General features: G+C 37.9%; 1 protein-coding gene across 1 annotated transcript; it reads right to left on the bottom strand.

Annotated features, from left to right (window-relative positions):
- Nucleotides 1–396: 396 nt before the first annotated feature.
- ST13 (ST13 Hsp70 interacting protein) lies at nucleotides 397–18,847 on the bottom strand. Its single transcript, XM_034403202.3, has 12 exons — nucleotides 18,651–18,847; nucleotides 15,320–15,377; nucleotides 13,137–13,209; nucleotides 12,932–13,002; nucleotides 12,380–12,446; nucleotides 11,962–12,046; nucleotides 10,861–10,971; nucleotides 10,468–10,570; nucleotides 7,974–8,090; nucleotides 5,268–5,319; nucleotides 4,678–4,766; nucleotides 397–1,775 (listed from the first exon to the last, which is right to left on the bottom strand). Exons 1-12 carry the CDS (start codon nucleotides 18,758–18,760, stop codon nucleotides 1,647–1,649), a joined length of 1,065 nt encoding a protein of 354 aa, XP_034259093.1. The 5' UTR covers nucleotides 18,761–18,847; the 3' UTR covers nucleotides 397–1,646.
- Nucleotides 18,848–19,252: the final 405 nt, after the last annotated feature.

A 19,252-nucleotide genomic window follows, 5' to 3' on the forward strand; every position in this document is an offset into this window, starting at 1 on the left:
TTGTGGCCTTCATAAAATGGTACACTGCCTCCTTAACCGCATTACAACTAGTTAGTATCCCATGGTCACATGACTGATTTGCAATGTTTTTTGCCAGTTTCAGACAAAAAACCCATTTGGGAGAGTGGATTTGGACTTAATTCATTTAATGACTACTATGAAAAACAGTCTAAAAATCAGGCCCAGTAATGTGGTGCCCTTGACTTATGATTGCAACGATCTATGACCAAAATTCTGATCCTAATTGCAAGTCATAAGTCAAGGACTGCCTATATTCATTCAACAATCCAATTACATTTTCCTTAATCAAAAGGAAGATTTCTCCTGATCCATAGAATACAGAGGAGATTGTGAATATTACCTCTCATTAATTAAATGTTGACAGATAAACCAAGATTCTTCAAAACCAGTCTTTATTATTTTAAAGGCAACTAGAAGTACTCTCATAACTATTTCTTAAGCAAAAATGAATTCATATTTCCTTTAATTTGACAAGATAATTACTATATGGGTTTTATTTTAAGAATATATTGAATTTCTGAACCAGTTGAGATTTAATTAAAAACAGAAAACATACATCACTTGTGGATTCAGACAAAATTACAAGAGCACAGAACTGGAAACATTCAAAAGCCTTAGAAAAAACCAAAACCTAATTATAACAGGCCCTCCAACACTGAGCAGATAATTAAAAAGGTAGAGACCGAAACAAGATTTGTGTTAGCCGTAAGTAAATATTTCATAGCAAGGATTTCAATGAATAGTTTTTGTTCTTCCTTTTGCCCCATATGTATTTATGACATGACATTAGAGATAGATGGTGTATATACCTTTCTAACGTACTGTCTAGGTCATTACCATTTATCACAGTTATATTTTATCTATATTCTGAATTGTATGATGGATATTACATGGTAATGGGAACCGCTTTGCTTCCCTCCCTCAAACTAAGAAATTAGTCATATTCAATAGCAAAATCAGTACAAATAACTAAAGGGCTCCCAATCATTCAAGTAATCAGCTTACTGGTGTTGATAAAATATTTGCTCACTGTGACATAGATGAGTAGTGTGTTAATCTGCTCAACACTGATTGTAGAGTTTCCAGCCTCAGTATCATTTGTACCAATATAGTTAAAGCCAAAGCATGCAACATTTAGGGTGCTTCTTTCCAGTGCAAGGATATGATCCAAGAAGAGTTGATTTCAACAGTTTAAGTAATTCTTGTGAACTTAAGAATTGAAAATGAATACTTCCAATTAAAATAAAAACAGTGAGCCTAATTTGTGTTAGAAATTAAACAGTCCAGTTATCCCAAACCATCATAAACAGAACCATCATTCCTCCACTCCAAACTTCATCCCCAATCACTCTATATTTTTAGATCTATTAAGAAATAACAATTATACAATTTAAAAACAAACTGTTTTCAGTAAGAAAATTAAGGGCATGGTAGAAATATGAGGTGGTTTTATGCGAACCTTTGCATACAGTTGTGAACTAATATTCATTTTTGAAACAAAGAGGAAAATGGATTCTATCCAGAGCACCCTAGTTCTCATTTGAGAATTAGCAGTACAACGGCTTGTGTTATTGCGAGATATAATAAGCGATCAATACTTCCATGTCTTGCAATGAAAAGAAATTTTATGGTTGACTTCCAAATTTGGATGAAAGTTTGCCGATGAGACTCATGACTTTAGGGTTATTCTGGTATTTTGACATATTTGCTGGATTCTGGGCAACATCTTGGAAAGCTGCCATTACTTCTGGATCCTGTAAAATAAGAAAGGATTGAAATGTATCACTAGGATAGTATGATGTGAGTTTTTATGTACAGTTTATGCTTCAATCCATCATAAAATGTAGTATAAAGTAGAAAAAGTACAGTAAAATTAATATACTAAGTACTTTGTTAGATTATATCTAAATCATTTCATAAACCTGAAAAGCAAAAATCAGTACAAGAAACTACAATTAAACTAAATACAACATGCTGTTTTGGACCACCTGTCCAAATTCAACAAAGACCTAACAAATCCACCCTCCAATTGATCTGGACACCGATGTTTTGTATGATCAGAGGGATTCCCAAAGAAACTACCACACAACATGAAAGACTAAGAGGAGACAAGGTGTCTAAAACCAGGAATAACAAAAGCTAGGAAGGGATTTATCAAAGAGAAAGGACTGAAATTGGGAGTTTCTCAGTGGCTACTAATATAAGGCAGTGGTGAAATCCAAAAATTTTCCCTACTGGTTCTGTAGGCGTGGCTTGGTGGGCATAGCTTGGTGGTCATGTGATCGGGTGGGTGTGGCCAACTTGTAAAATGTGGTGAAACTCACTTAACAACCAAAATTTTGGACTCAATTGCGGACGTAAGTTTTCTTTCTTTCTTTCTTTCTTTCTTTCTTTCTTTCTTTCTTTCTTTCTTTCTTTCTTTCTTTCTTTCTTTCTTTCTTTCTTTCTTTCTTTCTTTCTTTCTTTCTTCCTTCCTTCCTTCCTTCCTTCCTTCTTTTCTTTCTTTCCTCTCTCTCCTCCTCTTTCTCTCTCTTTCTCTTTCTGTCTGTATTCTTTTCTCTCTCTCTCATTCCCTTCCTTCCTCTTTCTTTCTTTCTTTCAGCGGCGGAGAAGGAAGAAAGTGCTCCAGGAGGACAGGTGGCCCGGCCTGGAACTGGTGCTTCCCGCATCATGGGCTGGATGCGGGCAGCACGGGACCCAAGGCAGAGGGAAAGGCAAGTGGGTGGCAGTCGACCAATGGCCCCGCGGAAGCTGAGCACGCCAGGCCCAAAAAGCAAGCGAGCCTCACCATGTCCCTACAAGGAGCCAAAGGTAGCAGGTCTCCCTTCCCCCACCGCCAGCATCAGCCTTAACTTCTAGATCCTCCGCCGGTGTATTCAGCATGCCCATCATCCCAACGGAGCCAGCGCTTTGGTAAGGCTGACGGCGGGTGGCCCTTGGTGGAGATGCAGCTGCTACTCAGGGGCTGAGAGGGCCACCGCCGCCACAGCAGTGCTCTAGGAGGGCAAGCTGATGTCCCAGAGGGTGCTGCACATGCGGTGCCCCCCCCCAAACCACGCCACCACTGTTTGCTTTCGTTTTGCAGTGGGAAAAGAAAGAAAGTGAATGGCGCCGCCACAGTGGTGCTCCGAGAGGGCAGGCGGATGTCCCAGGGCAGGGCAGCGGTGGCATCTCCACCAAGGGCCGTCCACCCACTCACTGGCCGGGCTGGACGCCGACCTCGGAAGGCAAGCAGGTGTGGGGGACTGCCGGGAAGACAGCATGGAAGCATGGCAAGGCTGCAGGGAAGGGAGTAGGCTGCTAGCTCCCTTCCCTGCAGCCCTGCCATGCTTGCCTCCTTCCACGTGGCCTTCTGCTTGCCTGCCTTTGCAAGTTGGCCACGTGGAAGGCACGGAAGCATGGCAGGACTGCGGGCCGCAGACCAGTTCGGGGATACGGCCAGCCAGCGGTCGCTACCAGTTTGGTGAACCAGCCCCAATGTCCGCTACCGGTTCGCTCGAACCGGTCCGAACCAATAGCATTTCACCCCTGATATAAGGATGAAAGTACCAATAAAATAAAAAGGTTATAGGAAGAGCTGGCATGGAAAATTGTCAAACTGGCAAATATGTAAAACTAAAGATGTGCCAAGTTGTTATTTTATAATTCGGTATAGAAGCAGGAAGAAAATATACCATATCTCAGTAAAAAAGAATAGTGAATATTGCTCCAATATTAGTCTGTCCCTCAGAAATATATGCAATTTATTATTCTAATATGGGTATTGTAAAGTTTTAAATTGGAGACAACTGTCACAGCCAAAGTCTATTCTACTTATAAATCATTCATTTGCATCCAATGTTTGGAGTCATTGCTTTTTATTGAAGATAGGTATGCAATCTTGTGACATGTTTCTAATATAAGGTTCAGAGATAATGTTGGTATCCATTAAACCAGACTGGTATGTATTTGCTGTTTACTCCAAGATACCTCAATTATGGGATACATTTTTAAATTGCATTAAAGTGGGAAATTATTGCTGCTTTGTAAAAAAAAAAAAAAGTGACTGTATAAATTAATAACAACCGTATCAGGTATTTAAAGCTGATTAATTATTCTAAACCATACTAAAATTTCTGGAAGTCACCATAAGTTAATTGCGAAAGGCAGCTTTACTTGGAATAGCTTACATCCTGCAATGATACCCTTAACACCATCAAACAAGAACATCTGCCTAATCCAGGTCTTTGGGAGACTCAACAAGTGGGTAAAAATGCCAAATCAAGCCTAAACATCTGCTGACTGTGTGACAAACTATAACAATTTGTAAGAAGGGTGCACCTTTTCTTTCCAGTTAACTTTTGTTTTCAAGATCCTACATATATTAACCTAGTGCCCTGTTTCCCCCAAAATAAGACATCCCCTGATAATAAGCCCAATTGGGCTTTTGAGCACATGGCAATAAGGCCAAGCACTTATTTCAGGGTTCAAAAAAATATAAGACAGGGTCTTATTTTCGGGGAAACACGGTAGAATGAATGAATGAAAAACCAAAATAAAACTCTGGAAATAACAAATACAGTAGTGCAAGAATCTATAGTAATTCTGGCAGGAGTTCTTAAAAAACAATCAGAATTCTTATTCTGTAGCAGCATTCCTTTCTCAACTGTTCCTCACCTGCATGGCTGCAAGAACTTCAGGGTCACTAAGAATTTCATTGAGACCAGGCATGCTTCCCATTCCAGGCATGCCTCCAGGAAAACCACCTGAAAATATAAGGAATATCATTATAGAAAAAGTATTACAGGGGACTACATCTTACATCTTTATCATATACCTGTTTTATTTAAATTTCCAGAGAACGCAAATAGCTAAATAATTTAAGATAAATTTTATTTCTCTAAAACCAGCAAAATTTTGCTACATTATGGTTGCTAATAGTTATTGTTAGAGAATGGTACTGGGTTATTCATTTTATTTATTGTATTTTTATTGGTCAATGACTGAAATAAAATTATGTCTATTTTCCTATGTTTTGCGTGCTGAAATCTATGTTACATTGTTTAATATCACATCCTAGGATAATTGCTAGTATTAGAATATTTTATATTCAAACATCAGAAGTACAGCACTTCCATATTTGTTTGATGAAACCAAGTACAAAATATAAATTTTCTTTTTTTCCCCCAGAAGTAAAACAAAATATTATGATCCCAATTCATATGAAGCTCAAGCTTTTCTATAAATGCTTTGAGATGAATACACACCTGGGAATCCACCAAACTGAGGTCCTCCTGTCTGCCGGCGAGCCTCTTCTTCCTGCAAAAATGAAAATATTTACTTGGTCTCCAATAAGAATATGCAAAATCCACCATTTCAGAGATGGACCCTCCTATTTTTCCTTCAAACCTATGTCAACCCAGCCCTTCAGGAGTGGTTCCGGAGTTCACTGGAAATAAATCTTTTTTCAATTTGTCCACATTCAAACAAACTAGCATATATTAAATGATAAACTGTTTTACAGGTAATCTTTGACTTACAACCAGTTATTTAATGAATAAAGTTACAACAGCCTCAGAAAGGATAAAATATGGTTGAGTTTCCTCATTATGTTAATTTACAACTGAACAAAAAAACCTTGTGATATTGTGTGAAGTGGAAATTTGACTACTGACTACAAAGAGCCTTGGTGGCGCAGCAGACTAAAGTGCTGTTAAGTAGCGCCAGCTGCCTGCAGTTACTGCAAGCTCAAATCTCACCAGGCTCAAGGTTAACTCAGCCTTCCATCCTTTCGAGGTAGGTAAAATGAGGACCCTGATTGTGGGGGCAATAAGCTGACTTTGTATAAAAAAGAACACCGTTTGGGGGGGCCGAAAGCCCTACTAAGCAGGTATATACAAAAGTCTGAAGGCTATTGCTTAACGCATTGTAAGCCGCCCTGAGTCTCCGGAGAAGGGCGGCACATAAATTGAACCAATCAATCAATCAAGTTGAGTAATCAGCAGTGGTGAAATTCAGCCGGTTCTATCCGGATTGCGCAATCAGGTAGCGCAGGCAGCGGGAGGCTCTGTCTACCCGCCTGGACATCATTACGTCCCATTTTTTACCCTCTGTGCGTGCACAAAAGGCTCTGCGCATGCGTGGAGGCGCAAACGTGCTCACATTTGTGAACTGGTAGCAAAGATAAGTGAATACCACCCCTGGTAAGCAGCCATTATTATGATGTTTGGGGAAACAAGAGACTTTTAAAATATGAAATTAAGTTTTCCTAATATGTTATTCCTGTAGCTGGCACAAGCTACCAGCTTAGACCTAAATACAGATAGTATTCAACTTATGACTGGTTACTTAACAATTGTTCAAAGTTATGATGGACCTCCCCAGAGCTACTTACAATTCATTTTCAAAGTTACAACAGCTGCACCCTTCACAATCAGATAATTACAATTTGTGTACTTAGCAATTGGCTCACCTTTATGGCCATTTGCAGTATCCTGCAGTCAAACAAAAGTAATTTGCAATGTTTTTTGCTGGTGTTTGGTATTTATTTCTGGCTTCCAGGAAAAAATATGCATTGGGAAAAATGTATTTGTTTAACGAATGTAGCATTTGCTTAATGACCACTGCAAAAAATGTTGACAAATCAGGCCCTGTCAGTCACATGATATAACCACAACGACTTATGACTGCAATTCCAAGCTCAATTACAAACATAAATTGAGGATTATGTGTATGCATTTTTCAGCAGATTGCAGATATTATTAATCCACACCAATCTCTATAGGGAAAGAAAAACTTGTCACGAACAAAACAGGAGGTGGTTATGGAGGAAGAACAATTGGGTACCATAGTTAAGAAATGAGAACATGCATTGCACAGGTCTCCTGAATTTTTGGACGAATCTACAAGGATTAGGAAAAGTACAGTATTGCAGAAACTGCATTAGAATTTTTGATTTTTATTTGTCTGCAAGGTACTAAATGTTCTTGTTTCTTGTGTTTATAAAGCAGGAAACTTTGCTCAGCCTTTTTTTATTCCAACCTCAGGCTGTATCGAAGAATTTTTTTTTCTAGATATAATTTAAAAACACTTTTTTTCTGAGGTCACTAATCACAGAAGAGTAGCAGTATCCTGTGGTCTGCCTTGAACACCAAATATTTTTAAATATAAACTCTTTTTCTATTTTTTTAAAAAATAAAGTTTGCTCTTGTTTAAATCTATTTCCCAAATGGAGGGAGCAAAGCTGACATCCCTAATCACATACCTCTATACCCGTGATGGTGAACCTATGGCACGCATGCCCAAAGTGGCACGCGAAGCCATGTCACCCGGCACACGTGGCCTTGCCTATTTGTCTTCCGGGTTTCTGGCGCACATGTGTGTACGACAATCAGCTGTCCTTCGCACGCATGGCAGTGCCGAAAACTGGTGTGCACGTGCACGCCAGCCAGCTGACTGTCAGGTGTGCATGCACTACCAGAACCTGGAAGTTTGGTTTTTCTGGAGCGTGATTCCCTTTGTGTGCGCGGCAGTGCCCAAAACCAGCCTGTGCAGGTGTGCCGGCCAGCTGATCATCAGGTGTGCATGCGTGCTAGAACCCAGAAGTTCAACTTTTCCAGAGCTCTATGATCTCGTGTGGCTGCAATGTTTCTGCACAACCTTTTTGGCACTTGGTGCCGAAAAGGTTTGCCATCACTGCTCTATAGTATAAGACCAGAAGAATATATTATAGAACCTTTTTCATTTTCCTGCCTTGAATTTTACCTATTAATTATCAGAAAAGACAGCACAGCCCTCTCATACATTAGGATTAAGGAGAAGATGCCATGTGAGGGTCTCTTGGAAGACTAGTGGTGGCTATATAAATTACCAAGTTCCTAGACAGATGATCTGTCAGGGTATGAACTTGTTTGACATCTCTAGTCTTTCCGTCTAAGGGCTAAACTATGCCATTATGTTTTTCAAGCTCTTACCCTTTGAGCTCTCTCATGTTCCTCTCGGGCTTTTTTTACTCTTTCCATTCTTTCTCTAATTTCTTTTTCTTCACGCTTTCGTTCGTATTTTCTCCTGTGTTCTGCAATCCTCTGAGCCTGAGGTAGATGAAGAATAAAATTATTTGTCACATGTACAGTATTATTTATACGAATGAAAGAAAAGCAACCCCGAACAAATATAAAAATATTAAGATAAAGAATGAATTGTTTAAAGAATAAAAGATAACAAATATGAATAAATAGCAATAATTAGAATTTAAGAGCAAATGAAGATGTTGTTTATGTAAGCAAGCATAGAAATATTGAGACATGATAAAAGAAAAGGGGAAAAAAGATTTTGGCAAAAATTATAATTGAGTAAAATGTGCTTGAATTTGATTAAGTGTATAAGATAAGATATGGCCAATACTCTGTTCAAAAAAGATGTGGTAAATGTATTTATACGATATAATTCTAGCATTCTACGACGACTATTTTTAGTTTGTATTATGTTAATTCTCTCAAGAATTGTGGGGCTATAATCAACACTAATTCTTCCCTTCAACACTTTTACAGCTCCAAAGTATCCAACAGAATTGTCTAAATTTGGCAATACACTACAGTCTTTTAGATGAAAATCAATTTCAGTAGAAAAATAGAGCTTAACTCTCCTTAAGAGTTAAATAAAAAGAATGAGAAACAATCTGCAAGCTTATTTGCAGAATGAACACAGTAAAACGCTTCAAAATGAAAAACTTCTGGGACTCTATTAACTCTTTGTTTTCTTTCATACACAACATATAGACAAGTAGCAAAGTATTAGCACCACCAATGCCTTGAGATCTATGACAGTTAAAACAAAAATTCAGTGAAGAGAAAGTTTTTATTTAATTCAAGAAATGCATGGCATTATATATATATAACTGATATAAAATATTACAAGTTTACAAGCTTAAACTGAAGTAGTTTAACCAGTATGTGATTTGAAGCGAACAACCACATATAAGGCAATCATTCTTATTTGAATAATTTCAATTTTGTGCTTTCAAAACATAAACCAGGGCAAAATCCAATATCTACCTATTTTGAGAATCAGCTGACAATTCACAACAGGACAAGAATTAGCCTTAAGATTATAATTATGCAGGCCAATATGAACATCCATCTCCCTCAAGGAATTATGCTATAATTGCTACATAAAAATATTCAGAAAATTGCTTCTAAAGTTCCAGCCAGAGCTTAAGATACAGATTTCACATTTGTATGGATCCTGAAAAATCGCACTGAAACATTATAGAGTAGATGCCTCAAAGTAAGTCACTGGAATTATGCTTTCAATTATCAGTTTCTAGTGCAAAAAATGCTTAGCAAAAATGGTACATCTGTCTGAAGAAATCATCAGTATATAAGATTTTTTTCACAGTAATTCATTTTGTAGATGTTCCTCAGACGATTTTGTTGCATTATCTATAAATACAAGGTAAAAACCTGCCCAGATTATTTTCACTTGTCTCAGAAATTGATAATTTAGGTTCAGAGATATAAGGGAAAGGGGATATATCTCAAGCAACCTTAATGACAACAGATTAGCAAGAACAGAAATTTCCTTGGTACTGTTCTTTTCTTAATAGGAAAAGCAAGAAAGCAAAAAACATGGAAGTCAGCAATGCTGCACTGGGATTTCTCACTTCCATAAGTTTTTTTCCCCCTTTGGCTGATAAGAATCAAGTAAGATGAAGCTAGAGAAAAAGCTATATTCCATCCCATAATCATTTTCAATGATTATAGACAGAAACATAAATGGTTCAGAGTTACTTGGTCCACCTACCCTGGGATAAACTGACACAGGAGAAAGCATCATAATATACACAAAAACAAATAAGGAGAGGGGCTGTTATCAATTCAATGTTACAGAAATAATTCAACTATATGCATTCTTATTGTATATAAAAATTAGTGAACATTTCTTTTGTATAATATTAAAATAGAGATCAGTACTAGCTTTTAATGTTAGACCAGAAGTAACAACACAATTGTTGTCAAAGCTAGTATGTAATCATCCAGTTTATGATGTAACTAAAAAGAGGACAGTAATTTTTGAATTATGTTATTCATAGTACTCCCTTGTGGCAGATCAGCAAAACATTCAAGCAACATTTTATTGCACACAATGTGCAGCTTTCAGAACCAATTCATACTTTACTTATTTACAGCTTGTCCCCTGGTAATAGGGAGAAAAATGATTTAATCTTCAAGTGCTAAATTTTTTTAAAAAGCCTTACAATAACTTAGTGTCAAGCTTGCAGACTAGGAATTACAATACTTTATGGCAATAATTGTTAGAATTACAGAACCACAATATCCTTACAAAACTGGGGTTAAAAAAAAATCACATAAAATCAGGATAGCGTTTTAGCACAAGTTCCATAAAATATCATAGAAGTGAAATCATGAGCTAAGCAAGAAGTCGTCCACATTTTCATTCATTACTTACACGTGGCTGTACTTCCTTAAGCATGGCACTAGCTTCTTCATCATAATCCAGTTTACAGGCCAAAGCTAGATCGTGTGCAGCTTCTTCCCAATGACCCAGCAGCCTGGCATGAAAATTATTAATTCCAGTCAGCATCATTTAAGACAATGTTAAAATCAATTTTAAGTCATGGGTATAAATAAGAACGCTTTTAATAATGTCCAAATATCCTTTAGTTTCAAGTTCTGCATTTTTAAAAATTGAAGAAAATTAAAAGTTACTGTGTAACATGTAGTGGAGATAAAAGCAACACATGTTAAAAGCTTTCTGTTTAACCTAGAAAGTTTTTAGTTTCTTCAATAAGATGATTAAGATATAAAGAAGACAGGAGGGCTGCTTCCATTTGTTTTTTACCTGTGAGCTTTTCCTCGCCATTTGTAGGTCTGTGCCGAATCGGGATTTATCTGAATGGCTCTATCACAATCCCTAATGGCAGCATTTGGCTTCTGCATTTTCACAAAAACACTGTCAACATGAAAAGTATACATTCTTAACTAAAAACAAATAGAATACCATATGCTTTGCAGCCTAGTACTTTTAGCAACTGAATTAAAATACTATTCAGCTCAATACACTTACCATTTGCCATAAAATTATAAGTACTTTCAAAACATTTTGCATTTACTCTATTTAGATATATCTGAATATCAAATGTTCTTGTAGAGTACCATTATACAATTCTTGCTTAATGTTCATTAAAATTTTCTGATTCCAGGATTACTAACAATAGGTGTTTTTAATGGCATTAATCATTATGTTCAGTCTTAACTTAAGCTGCTGCAAAGATATGCCATATGTGGTTCATTCCCATTTTTAGTAAGCCCTGGATGCTATTGTAACTCCATATAACAATAACCATTACTTGGAGGTATACAGGCTCCCAAACTGCAGATAATATATACCCACAGTGATTAGAAACCATAAACAGTTATTGTAAAGACTTATAGAGGAAACAGACAAAAAGCAAAGATAGCAAAATGTTCCTTAAGTCCTGACAAACAAGATAGTATTTGGAGAAGATTTTGGCTGGCTCTTCCCTCATTCACCAGAATATAAGAAAGAGGGTAGATAAAGCACAATCAGTATTGTAAAGTTTTCTTATTATAGGCTAGCTACAGTTCCAGTCTTCCCATGGAAATCAAGGTATACAAATGCACCAGTATTAAAGAACAGAAAAAGTGGTAACCAAGATAAAACACAAACTTGTATATGGCTATCAAGAGAAAAACGGAAGATTAGCAGAAAGCTTTCATATTGCTAAAAATGCCAAAAATGATAAGAACTATAAAAATATGCTCGTTATTTCAGAATGTCAGTATAACATGAGTTTTTAAATAATTTATTCAGTAAGAAACTTTTAAAAGTCTATAAAATAATTCATAAACACAGTCCAGATTATGCTATCTTTATATTAGCTATCTTTTATAGTAGAAATATTCAAATGCAAAGTCTCACCTGGCTCTTTTGGCATACAGAATAGCCAAATGAGGATTCAATTTGATGGCTTCTGTGAACAAATCAATTGCTTTCGCAAGTTCACCTGAAAATATAAAATTTTAGTGAAAAAGAAATCCATTTTAAACATGGAGGCCTAGAAATGTGGAAAGAAGAGAACTGATTGGACATGATGTATAAAAATGACTCAGAAAAACAGAGACTCAAGTGGTGACCTTCCTTGGTGGCTTTATCACTAACTTCTTGCGGGAAGCTGGTAGAAGCCACAAATGGTAATCACACGACTGCAAGATGCTGCAACTGTCATAAGTACCAGCCAGAACTTTAAGGATCAGTCTTAGGTATCATCGTATCTCTATCTCTATGGGTGTATCTAGTAAATACAATAGAAATTTGGTATAGTATATATAAAACTGACCTTCACTTAATGCATGTATAGCTTCCATCTTCTTTTCGTTGGCCTGGTCCATCATTTCTTCCGTAACCTAAAGAAAACAAAGGCAAAGAAACTAGAATGCAGATCAAAGCTGTCATACTTTCAGGAAACAGTTATCTGGATTTAAAATCAGATGGAGCATTCACATATTACATTTAACCAAGAGTTGATTAGTACACAAGTGTCTGTTTTTGGGCTGCAAACCAACTGCAAATGATGTTACAGTTAAACATGTCATCTGAACACAGGATAAAAGATATTGCTGCCCAAAACTGACCAGATAGCATTGCTTCAGATAAAAAAAAGTCATAGTTATATCTTTTGGTTATTTCCAGTTAGACATATTCTTCATCCTGTCAATAGCAAACCTAGCTATATATATATGCTTAGATGACACAATTGGCAAAAACCATTAAAAGGTTCATTGCTAGCTGAACCAAAAACAAGAAGGAACTAACAGTTACACACAGGCATGTTTACACTAATTGCTTTATTGATTGTGACACATAGATTCAGAGTTCCAAGCACTATTACCTCAACATTTTCATCTCCCATTGCCTGAGGTTCATCACTGTCTGGTTCAATCACTCCTTCATTATCAATTTCTGCAAAAAAAAAATAAAATTACAAACATATATTTCAAATAAGAAGAATTCAACTAAGTTCAGAATAAAAAGTTTATTCTATTCAGAATAAAAAATTAAATTACATCAAAGAGACTGCAATACTGGTCACTAACCTAAATCACTTTCTTCACTTTCAGGCTCAGGTGGTGGTTTTGGTGGTTCTTCTGCCTTTTCTTCTGCTTTTGGCTAAAAAAAAAAGGTCACTAATTAATAACATCCTCTTTTTCTCATAGAACGTTATGTCTATTTAAATATAAAATAATCAGGGTAAATTTGATAACTATTGACGCAGTGACATTCCTTGCGGGAGATTTTAAAATAACCATAGGTGAACTCATCCAAACTGTGATATAAAGTTATAAAACATCTGCTTGGCACAGGATAATGAAAAAAACTCTAAAATTCAATTAATTTAAAATCTGTGTGGATTTGGAAACATATATAAACACAGAATGAGAGGGAGCATTGAAAAGTACCTCTGACCAACAATATATTTAAATTAGTTAATGGAAGAACAATTCACTGGAGGTTACTCTCTCAGAATCTCCTTTTGCCAGTGGCCGAGACTAAAATAATTCAATTAATAAATCTAAAGAATGGCAGGTATTATTACTTCCAATGATTTTTGCAGGGAAGATGACTTTCCATAAGCACACAAATATGGTTAACAGGGAGCGGGGGGGGGGGGGGATAAAAAACAAACTAGGAAACAAAGTGTTGCTGTGGAATACCCTCTATCAGGAACAGAAGAATCTGCTTGAGCAGCAATGTATTTACCTGGAGGGTTTTTCCACAGTACTATTTTATATAGTGCTGTGACTATAGAAAGAATAAAAGACACAAAATCTAATTGTCAGTATTATTTGCCTATTTTCCAATATGGGAAAGATAAAGGATCATGATATACAATAAGATGTAGGCCCACAGGAAACAGAGAGTTTCATTAACTACACCAAATTCTGAAGGCAAAATAAGATTGCAGGAAAAAAAAGGAGAATTCTTATAATGTTTTCTGCTGGGTAAAGTTACATCCAAGAGAAAATAAAACCTGGCTCAGGGCCAGGTTATCTTCGAGACCGCCTTCTACCACATAGCTCCCAGCGACCAGTAATGTCCCACAGAGTTAGTCTCCTCCGGGTCCCGTCAGCTAAACAATGCCGCTGGCGGGCCCGCAGGGGAGGGCCTTTTCTGTGGCTGCCCCAGCTCTCTGGAATCAGTTACCTCCTGAGGTCCGGACCACCCCCACCCTATTGGCCTTCCGAAAAGCGGTGAAGACCTGGCTTTTCCGGCAGGCCTGGGGCAGTTGATCTTGTTGTTGCAATCTTGTGAGATCCGGCCATGAATGGTGTGAATGGGTTTTAATGTTTTAATTTTTAAATGTTTTTATAATGGTTTTTTTAAAAAAATGCATTGTAAGCCGCCCTGAGTCTCCGGAGAAAGGCGGCATATAAATTGAACTAATAAATAAATAAATAAATAAATGGGAAATGTAGTCAAAGCCATCTAGAGCAGGGGTATCAAACTCAAGGCCTGGGGGCCAGATCCAGCCCACAGGGTGCTTAGATCTGGCCCACAGTGCCTCTGCCAGCAAAAATGGCACTTGGGAAGGCTGCAAGTGGCCCTCCCAAGCTCCAGTTTCACTGGCAGAGGGTTGCAGGAGACAGTCACAGCCGAAAATGGAGCTCGCAAGTCCATTTTTGCTGGCAGAGCACTTAGCCACCACAGGCACCGATACGGGTGACGTTGAGCTGGCCACGCCCACCAGCCACACCCACCCCAGCCCCCCAAGGTCAAACACAACTCTGATGCGGCCCTCTCAATGAAATTGATTTTGACACCCCTGAATTAGAGGATATTGTATTAATTATTATAAATATCCTACATGTGGGAAATTGCTAAGAAGTCTTTGTAAATATTGTGATCTGCTTCTGTCTCTTTAACAGTTTCCATAATGTTATCTTTTTATAATGATAGATGGATGGATGGATATATATATATATATATACCTGTTTTGTTTGTATTTTATCTCTGGTTTTATGACTGTAATAAACTTTGATAGACTTAAGACTTTCCATTACCCTTATATAAAGATTTATTTATATATCTCACATTTGGAGTAATAGGAAATCTGAGTTACAAGAGTTCAGGGCAAGACATGGGGAATGAAAATAAGGTGAGGTTACCTATCAAACCTGTCGGAACATGTGAAAAAAACCCCTTCCTTTGCAGAGAAAATTAAAAAGGGCAATATCCCCTTTTTGAAGTATTGTACATTGTAGCCAAGCTTCTTTCTTACCTCATCAGTTGTTTCTGTTGGAGTTTTGCAAGGAGCCGGTGGTATTGTACCTCCCATGCTTTATAATCAAAAGGAAAAACACCAATTAAAGACACCATTAAATATAAATATAAACACTTTGGTTTAAGTTAAATAAAGCAATATATGGAATCCATAATAACTTGTAGCAAAACCTGTTTATGAGCTCAAGAATTAGCAGGGCAAAATTTTTTTTTTTGCTTTGGAAATATTGGATCTAGTTAGTTTTCTAAACTATTTTTCAGGAATGCTTTAAACTTCAATATTAAATTTTTAGGACAGAGATCTTCCCACTTTGAGAATAAATTACACTATCATTTGCAGCCTTCTGATCTAAGAAATATGAAACAAATATTTAGGGATGTTTAAGAGGATCCTATTCTAAGCCTAACTTTCATAATATAGGGATAATTATTGTGAGCACAGAAAGTTATTCTCTTTAAAAGTGTTTAATTCTGAACTATAGAGTACATAATAGGGGGAAATACTATTAAAGAAAAATAAAATGCACATCAATCCAAAGTACTTTTCTAAAGCAAAGGGTGCTGATGCTCAAATACACATTTAGATCATCATCATCTAGAACAGGGGCATCAAACTGGCGGCCAAATAAATCTGTTGGCCAGATAAATCATGTGCAGGCCACACCTACCCCAGCTCCGTGAAGGGGAGAAACGTCACGATACATCACATGACAGCAACGTTGTGCCAAGTTTGACACCGGTGATCTAGAATCACTGTTTATATTTTATGAATATTTTCTAAAATGAAAAGATTTGCTGTACTGCATTTTCCTTTCCCTTTAAAAATATTGTATCTTAAAAATGGTGTTCAATTCAAATATAGCAACTTTTGTTTCAAGACAATTTTAGGAAAATTATTACAAGTGCAAATATGTAGTATAAATCTTTAAGTGATAAAGATAAACTTTCATAAATATATTCATATTTATGGCTTATTTATATGCTAAATGAGGCATATTTAAGACTGATCACTGGAAACTGGAATCTACAAAGGGCTAATTGATAATCCACTAATTCAGAATTATCTCACAATCTGCCCCAAAATCTTAAATCATGGTTGTCCAACCTTTTGGCTTGCATTGAGTGAAGAGGAATTGTCTTGGGCCACATATAAAATATATAATATAATTAAGTTATATAAACAAAATTTTTATTTTTATTATCTTGTAGGGCCATATTACTAGCTGTCCAGGGGTACAGGTTGGATCCACCTATGTTCAACGATTTAGATTTGTTTTCTACTATTCAGCACCTTTCGGAATGTTGCTCCAGTCATGATGGTTAGAGATTACACCACTAAAACCCAATAAATCTAGAAGATCCTAGATGGGAAAGGCTGAACTAGCTTCATCACTTTATCTACAGCCATAAATATAATGGAAAGCCTCATCTACAGCATGGCTCCTCAATGCCACTTTGAAATCAATGTTTTGCAATGTCGTGGGGCCATTAAAGTACAGATCGGCTGCTCCATTTTTTTTGTAGAACCAACATTACTTTATGAGGTTTGTTACTAGAATATGAAAATGTCCTTGAGAGAGTCTGACTGCTCTCAAGCTACATATGAGACAACTAAGAGATAAGAATCCTGCTGCAGCAGGCTGTAAATCCAATATTCTATGTCGTACAGAAGTGAACTGCAAAGTTCATAAATCTAAACTGAAGTGATGGCATTCTCTGACAGTCACGACTGACTTCCAGCAATCGGTATATAAGCCATGTAGACTACGATTCAGGAGATAGAACAACCGGCAGTGTTAATGGCCACTAATAGCATGATCCTCCATGAATTCATCCAGTGTTCTATTAAAACTATGCAAATTGTCATTACCATAAATACCAGCACTGAATTCTACAGTCTTTCCTCACAGAGGAGCTATTCTAACCCCTTAGTTACTGTCAAAGAACAAATTGGCATTTTGAAAAAGTGGCTGCATAAAGTAAAATGGGTAAACCAGCAAGGGCTTTAAGCAGAGCACCTTTATAGCTGTGAGGAAGCTCATTTCCAAAGCATTATAGATAGCTTTTGACTTACGGCCATTTGTTTAATGAACAAAATTAAAATGGCATTGAAAAAGTAGCTTATGACCCACTCAGCATTCCCATGCTCATGCAATCAAAATTCAGGTGAATGGCAACTGGCATGTCCATGGTTGCAGAGTCCCAAGGTATCTGGGATTGCCATCTGCAACTTTCCCAGCATATTTCTAACAAGCAAAATGAATGGGGAAAGCCAGATTCCCTTAACCACATGATTTGCTTCATGACCATGGCTTTAAAAGGTTATAATATTGGCCACAACTCAACCTCATTGCTTAGTGACAGAAGTTATGGGCTCAATTTTGATCATAAATTGGGAATTATAGAGCATTTGACCCCTAAATTCTTTACTAGGCTTTAGTAAAGGTTTTATTGCTTATTATGGAGTACATAATTTGAGAAAACCACTTTCTTTTCACATAAAAAAAATAAGTCTTCTAAACTTAAGCAACTTTAAAGTCGTCTTCATCACAGAGAAAGGATTTAAGAACAGGATTTAAGAAAAAACAAAGAAATGTACTTGTCACTTATGATACCAGTTTGTTGTGTGAACATATTCCGTAATAATCACATCTATAGCTCCAGCAACTGATTCGCAAGACCGATATAATTTTGCATATAGATACGATACAGAAAGCTTTTAAAATATCCTTTCCTTCATATGAAGTATTATTTATCAGGCAAACAATTTCAGTTCTAAAACTAGGCAAGTTAAATAACACGGAAGATAACTGCGAATCTTAAACCTTCCTAGATTTTTTTGGGGGGTGTGGTGTGGTGTGGTGTGAGAGTTGAGTAACCGATCAGAGAGGCCAGGTTTCAATGATACGACTAGGCCTTGCCACGAAAAGCTCAGTACTCCATTCCCCATGTCGCCTCTGATTTGCTTCGGAGGCAAATTAAAGGCGTCAAATCAATAAAACCCTTCAACCTCTAAAATGTACAAGTACTTAACAAGTATTAGTAAACTGTCTGTAATCCAGCCGCCCTTGTTTCTCAAGTTCTACAGGCGATCCCACGAGAGGCAAAAATTCACGCCGCCCCTTTAAAGGGAGATCAAAGCAATTTAGCCCCCAGAGATTCACCCTCTCGGGACCGGCTCCAACAACTTTAACTACGGGGCTGGAGTGGGGGGGGGGCAGGAAGGGAGGAGGGAGCCGAAAGGGCAGCAGTCAAAGAAGCGGGAGTAAGTCCCGGAGCTCCACCTGCTTTTCGCTCGGGCTCCCCCGGTAGAGCAGCTCCATGCTTACCTCTCTATCCAGTCGCGGAAGAAGGTCAGATCTTCGGAGTGCAAGATGGCAGAATTCTGCTTGCAGAGTTGCACGAAGGTCCGCAGCTCAGTTAACTTCTGCGGGTCCATGGCCAGCCCTCCTCTTGCCCCGCCGCGCTCGCTGCTCCCACCGCTACGGCTTCTCTCCGGGAGGAACAACCGGAACTCCCAACCTGCTCCCCCCTCAAGCAGGCCTTGCCCGTCACGTGCCGCACAGTGCAACGGCTCCCCCACGCCCTCTGGCAACCTTCCCGTGGGGGGGGGGAGAGCTACTCCCGTTCTTGCCGCTCTACTCTCCCCGCGCCGCCGAAGCTCCTCCCCTCCTACCCCGCCTTCTCACGAACCGCCCCTATTACCCCAGTTTTGGCAGCGGGGTCCAGAATCTTCTAGAAATGAAAGTGGAGTTGCCCTCGGGATTGCCTCTTTCCGTTGCCTTTGGATTCACGCTTTTCTCCTTCGATTCAGTCCATGAGAGGATGCCAGTTAAAGTCATAGCAATGCATTCACCGGCTCTGGTGCTTTCTTAACCTCGACGGTGGGAAGAAGGCGCCAATGAAGCACTTTTAAGAAGTAGGCATTTCT

This window comes from Pantherophis guttatus, chromosome 7 (genome assembly GCF_059756535.1).
Source record: "Pantherophis guttatus breed Tessera chromosome 7, ASM5975653v1, whole genome shotgun sequence".
NCBI lineage: Eukaryota > Metazoa > Chordata > Lepidosauria > Squamata > Colubridae > Pantherophis > Pantherophis guttatus.